This window comes from Urocampus carinirostris, chromosome 8 (assembly GCF_059441175.1).
Source record: "Urocampus carinirostris isolate Australia breed hairy pipefish chromosome 8, RoL_Ucar_1.0, whole genome shotgun sequence".
Classification (NCBI taxonomy): domain Eukaryota; kingdom Metazoa; phylum Chordata; class Actinopteri; order Syngnathiformes; family Syngnathidae; genus Urocampus; species Urocampus carinirostris.
Window position 1 is genome coordinate 27,964,576 of NC_142356.1, and position 6,888 is coordinate 27,971,463.

General features: G+C 39.7%; 1 protein-coding gene across 1 annotated transcript; it reads left to right on the plus strand.

The window, feature by feature from the left end:
* The first annotated feature begins 592 nt into the window (after positions 1 to 592).
* rac2 (Rac family small GTPase 2) lies at positions 593 to 6,258 on the plus strand. Its single transcript, XM_088342193.1, has 7 exons — positions 593 to 691; positions 2,401 to 2,472; positions 2,598 to 2,715; positions 2,779 to 2,841; positions 2,972 to 3,131; positions 4,206 to 4,338; positions 6,087 to 6,258. Exons 1-6 carry the CDS (start codon positions 657 to 659, stop codon positions 4,334 to 4,336), a joined length of 579 nt encoding a protein of 192 aa, XP_088198319.1. The 5' UTR covers positions 593 to 656; the 3' UTR covers positions 4,337 to 4,338; positions 6,087 to 6,258.
* Positions 6,259 to 6,888: the final 630 nt, after the last annotated feature.

The following is a 6,888-nucleotide window of genomic DNA, read 5'->3' on the forward strand; positions in this document are numbered from 1 at the left end:
ACAGTCCTGAAGTCATGGAATCAAAACCAGGCACCAGCCTTCCTGTTCGGGGTTAGCATGTTCTCCCCGTGCTGGCGTGGGTTTCCTCCGGTCACTCCAGTTTCCTCCCACATGCATTTCAAGTTAATTGGACGGTCCAAATTGTTCCTAGGTGTGAATGAGCAGGTGAGTTATTTGACTGTGTGGCAACCAGTTCAGGGTGTACCCTGCCTACTGTCCAAAGACAGCTGGGATGGCTCCAGCACCCCTGTGACCCCATTGAGGATAAACGGTCTAGATAACGGACAGATGGATGGATAATTACAGTAATTATGTATACTAAAACGCATCAACTGCTAAATGACGGTGGTTGCAAGTGAATACTGGCTACCGTCATTCATATTTATTAATTTTCATCGTATCTAATCGCAATACCTGAGCTCAGAACAGTCACAAGAGGGCAGCCGATACCAGTATCATCTGCACAGATACCAGCCAAGAAGGAAGTTGAACACAAGCGACTGCAGCCACACACACACACACACACACACACACACACGTTAACGTTAAAAAAGTAAAAAATGAGAAGTGCGTGAGTGTTAGTGTGTTACAACTTCCTGTGGTGTCAGACGGCAGCTTATCGTTTGTGTGTTTGTGTTAAGTGCAAAGCGATCAGCATGCAGGCCATCAAGTGTGTGGTGGTTGGAGATGGGTAGGATTAATTATCATTTCATTAAATCAATAAGTCATACTATTTCTTGTTTAAATGTATTTACAACTCTTTTATTTCTCTACTTATAAACACTTATTCAGTTCTGATTTACAAGTGTCGAGCTTGATTAAGGCTTAATGTGCGAATGTTTTGGGACGCTTGAGTGCATGGTGTTACCAAGGTACTAGTTTGGACTTTTGTATTTTGATGCTGTTCGTTGCTACTGTGAGGTAAGTTTTGGGCCGACTTCCTTTTCTTGACACAGCGTCGGCTTTGTAAGACATCGAGCTCGGTTGAGTTAACTGTGAAAAATTAGTGAGCGGATGGCATGTCAGTGAAAATACGTGTCATGAAATGGAGCTAAACGTTTTTAGAGATGTAAGATTTCTGGGTCTTTTCTTGTTCACTCGTATTTAAATTGGCATAATAAAATATGTCCTATTTTTGGAGCTTAAGAAAAATGGCAAAGTAATTGACTGAATACAATCAACACATTAATATACCCACTATAAGCTGAGTAAATTATTAAAGGTTTCCCTACCTGACCAATCAGGTGACCGACAGACCGACTGACCTATTGACACACTCACTGACTGACCGACCAACTGACCGGTTGAGTGACTCTCTGACTGACTGATTCGCAGACTGAAATCCATGTTATATACATTAACATGTTAAAGATTACACAAATAACTTTTCTGGCTAGCCATGCGCCTACATGACGAACTGCCCAAGTAACTACATGGCACAACTTTGTTAACTACCTAGTAAAATAACTAGGACTAAGAGCCTTGCTAACTGACCAATTGGGTGACTTACAAACAGCATTGCTACATAACCGATTAATGGACTAACTAAAGGGCTTTCTGACTGACAAATTTACTGACTAGTTAAGATTCTGCCTGACTGATTGCCTATTAAACTACCAAGTAAAGGAACTAAACTGTAAGGTGTCTTACTAACTGACATACCAACCTTCCAAATTCACTGAACAACCAACTGACTAACAGCCTAGCTGGTTACTGATTGATGAACTTAGTAAAGGTCTTTCTGACTGACTAACTTACGAACTGCTTAAGAGTCTGCTTGATGTACCCTCTAATTATTTAACTAATAGGAAATGAAGGCTTAACTGAGAGAATAACTTTTAGATAAGCTAACTCAATTAACTGAACAACTGAATGACAAAGGATGGTACTGGCAAACAACCATATTAATTAATTAAAAAGAACATGTCTTACAAAGAAAACAATTCCCAAACGGGCAAACTAAATACTGAATGTTGAACCCATAAACCAACTGATTCGCTAAGAACCCACTTTACAATGATCAAAATTAAACATAAGACGTAACTAACCAACCACTCAACTTTTTCTGCTGTAGAACAAATTAATTTGATACTAAACCTTGACCTCCCATTAAAAAAGACCGATGCTATTAGCAATTACCAAGTACAGTTACTTGTTTCTGCAAAAACAGTAAATTCTCAATGGTGGACGTTCACGAGGTCTAGTTCACCAATTGAATGTGAAATCAATTTCCACATCCTGTGCATTTGGTGACATTTGAAAAGACAAAACAGAGCAATTATTGTAGCTTGTGTCAGGTGTGGCAGCTAAGCCCATTACTTCCTGTTTTCACATACTTCACTTCCTCTTTGCACTAATACATGACTTTTTTGATGTTATATAAGTGTGTGTGTTTTCCAGGGCTGTTGGAAAAACATGTCTGCTCATCAGCTACACAACCAACGCCTTCCCGGGGGAATACATTCCCACTGTGTGAGTACACACACAAGTATCACACACGCTGAGTACATAGTTTAGGTTCCAAAACGGGTCAAAGTTGTCATGACAACGCAAAAGAATAACGATGGGTTTTGTTCTTTTCCTGTGGCGCATTTCAGCTTCGACAACTACTCGGCCAACGTGATGGTGGACAGCAAGCCGGTCAATTTGGGCCTGTGGGACACGGCCGGCCAAGAGGACTATGACAGACTTAGGCCGCTGTCCTACCCTCAGACGGTAAATTAGACTATATGTGCGTAGGAACACAATGCATATCGCTTAGCGTGTTTGTGTGGGCAGGATGTCTTTCTGATTTGTTTCTCCTTGGTGAGTCCGGCCTCGCATGAAAACGTCAGAGCTAAGGTGAGCTAAAGTGCTACATGATGATATTGACTACCACAATCATGTTTTGTCATGAGGTGTAAAAAAACGGCTTTATACTAACTTGAAACCCTAACTTGGGACCCAAACCTCAAATCATCAAACCTACTAGTGGTACCCTGAGGTACGCCACCACTGCCCGTCCACCCCCATCATCCTGGTGGGCACCAAGCTGGACCTGCGGGACGAGAAAGACACGGTGGACAAGCTAAAGGACAAGAAACTTGCGCCCATCACGTACCCGCAAGGACTAGCGCTGGCCAAGGAGATAGGTGTGGTTGCAAGTTCTTGTTTGAACATGTTATAAATTGAACTCCCTGGTCTAAAACCCTGAAAGGTACCTTTAAACTTTAATTTACATTTACAACTTAAAACTGTCATTTTTTAAATTTTCCTCTGATTTAAATTGTGATCAAAAAACTTAACTTGAAACCATAACCTGAAACTTTTTCTTGAAACACTGAGTTGAAAGCTTACTAAATTCAAACCCCACTCTAAACCTGAAACGAGACTTTGAAAAATAATTTGAAACACTTATCTATGAACGAAACATGAAATTGAAGTCCCAATTGCTCCTTGAAATTATATCATCCTACTTAACCTTTGCATAAACCATAATGTTGAACTTTAAAGTTGATCTAATACCCTTAAAAAAACTCGGGATTTTTTTGCCAACCTATAAAAAAACGTTACATTGACTTGAACCCTTAAATTCCCCTATTAAGAACCCAACTCAAAAACTTGACCATTGCTTTCATGCCATAATTAAAACCTTACTCTGAGCTGAAACCTAAATTTAAAATAATTAAAGGCTTGAAACCCTGTAGTGAGTCTATAAATGGTGCTTGAAACCCTGATTGGGAAGGCCTAATACCAAACACCATTAATAACCTTTACACTGACATTAACTCTTAAATTCCCCTACCAACAATCCAATTCAAAAACTTGATCATTGCTTTCGTGCCTTAATCAAAACTTTACTCAGAGCTGAAACCCAAATTTCAAATAATTGTAAAAGCTTGAAACCCTGTATTGAGTCTATAAATGTTGCTTAAAACCTTGATTGGGAAGGCCTAGTATCAAATACCATCAATAACCCAACTTGAAAATCCATCTTTTATTTAAAACTCATTTGAATGCTAAACATAGTCTTCAAAACCCTACCTTTGTTTAAGGCCCTACTTTGAAGCCCCAGCACAGATATAACTCGAAATTTAACCTTTGCTTGAATTTTATAATAAACCTCGACTTGAAATTCCCACCTCCTTTGAACTCGAACTCAAAACCCTACCCAAGGCCGAGAACCGTACTCTTAAGCGATTGTGTTGAGTATTGGTGTGTTGCAGATGCCATCAAGTACTTGGAGTGCTCTGCGCTGACTCAGCGAGGTCTGAAGACTGTATTCGACGAAGCCATTCGAGCAGTTCTTTGTCCTCAGCCCACCAAAGTAAAAAAGAAGCCTTGCTCGCTCCTCTGATTGTAGGTGACACACTTGCATGTACTGTGGTTGGAAATCCCCACACCTTATCACACAGCTACGTCTAATTTTCAACTATGGTGGTTTCCTGACTACTTGAGTCAGTTAGGAGTGGAAAATACCAAGAAATTAAGATTTTTACTTAAGTCCATGAATATATGCACATGCACGCACAAAAAAAGAAGAAAAAAGAGCAACAATACTATCATAAATGGTCTCGGATAAGATAGAAAGAGCTACTTTAAAAAAAAAAGAAAACGTAGATAAAAATGATTTTAAAAAAATAAAAAAGAGGCAATAATACTTTGGAGGCCTTTCTCAATAATATTCGGCCTGAAAAATACCCATTTTCCATTACTCCGCCCCCAAAAAACATACTTATTTTATTTATAGGAAATAATTCCATTGTTACTAAGGGGCCGGTCACACAGTCGTTTGCTGCTGAATCACGGCTAAAATTTTGCGTTTTTTTTTTTGCCCGTGGTTGCCCGCGATGGAAAATGCGCAAAATTGGCCAACCCGCTGTTCATCGGTGGTATGCCCGCAAAACAGACGCTGGCGACTGTTCCGCTTCCTCATCGCGTCATTTCCGCGTCATTTTCTCGTGTGGACCACGGGTATAAAAGCTCCCGAGCCGGTGTTGTGCCCAAATCCGACTCCTACGCAAAAAAAAAACCCCACCCCCACCCCCTCGCGTGAACGCGCATTCTGCTGCAATCGCTTTTGTTGGAAGCGTGCATTGACGTTGGTGACTTTTTCATCCGCGTTAACAAACGCATTTTGTAGAATACGATCGCACTTTATTGTTTAAATAAACGCGTTATATATAATAGGATCTCCCAATTGTTATAATTTGCTCGCTTTATTGTTTTAATAAGCGTTTTATATAGAATACGATTGCTTTTGTTGGAAGCGCAGCAGAATGCGCGTTCACGCGAGGGGGGGAGGATTTTATATACGGTGTGCATTACCGTTCGATTACGTCCACAACAAAAACAAAGACGGAATGGTTTAAGTTGTATTACATTCCCAACAAATGCAAGACGAAGTGGTTTTGGTTATATGTTCGCCATTACATTCCCTAAAAGTGATATAAAAGTGAGATAAAACGAGGTAAAAGTGGTTGTAGTAGCGAGGGGATGCAAATCTCGGCAGGGATGCATTTCTCGGCATAACACCGGGCTGTAGAAATCCGCTCAAGACACAGTCCCGTGAAGATCAAGATTTCAAGCTATGGCACCGAAGAAGCCAATGTGTTATTATTGTAATAGTTTTTCATTTTTATTTTATTATCTTGTTATGAAATGAAAAGAAATGTCAAGAAATAAAAATGGATTAAGACGAGGTCACTACGGTGACGAATCCATGTTCACCCAGGCAAGCACGGGGAGAACTTGCAAACTCCACACAGGAGGATTCGATCCCATGACCTCAAAACTGTGCCGCGGACGAGCTAACCACTCAGCCACCATATTGCCTTTTTTTCAACTAACAAACAGTACTTTTAATCCGTAACTATTTCATAGTATTGCCACATGCATAAGATATCTTTTGAAAACTGTTGATACCTCCACATGGCATTTTAGAACTTTAGCAAATCCTCACTTACGTCTGAATGAAAGGCTTTCGTCACTATGTTCTGTCATTTTGCAATAACAACTGTTTTTGTCATTTAATTACTAGTCAATATCAGTGAGAGAATACACATTAGTTTATTGGACATACCTACAGAAAATACTTTTTGTTTTAGGGCACAAAGGCGGTGCTGTCCTCAACAGCTTGGTGGACATCTAGTGGAACTTTGGAATACGCACAAAAAAACATCAACCTGTGTCAAGAAACTGCATCACAGTCACATATTTCTAATGATCGATGACTGAATAAATGTTAGATAAAAAAATAAGACTTCTAGTTGTGATTGACAAATAAAGCTTAATTGCAGTAGTAGTAATATTAAGAATATTCATCATTATCATCATTAGCTAGAGAAGTGAGATGAATTGTCAACAAGTCGCCTCTCATTCATTACAATTCACGCCGGCCATCTGCTTCCAGTGTAAGTCACCTGCTGAAGTTATCAAGAGTATCATTAGCCAATACTTGTGTGTGAGTGTGTGTCTTTAAGAAATGTATCACTGATTAAAAGTTGTCAGTTTTTAAGAAAACATGTTAAGATCATAACAGAAATTTCACATATTGAACATTTTGGATGAGAAGATATTGACCTTAAAGAGACAGTGTCTATTATTTGATCACTTGATGTTGCACTATGGAATATTTCTAAGAAACATATTATCAAAAGTAGTTAAGATTGCTTGTTTATTGTAAGACTATTTACTTTGACATTTCAGTGTCGACGTTTCTGGCATGAACCAGACAGGATCAGGACCCAAACGCGTGACGTTATTCACCCAAGCCTTTTATTTTACGGGAAATGGGTAGTCATGCGCGTTAGACAGCAGTCTGGCGTGACATAATAAGAAGCCAGAGGCCAACGAGATCGATACCAATTGCCCGAGTAGATATCGAACAGATGGGGTCGATACCGGACA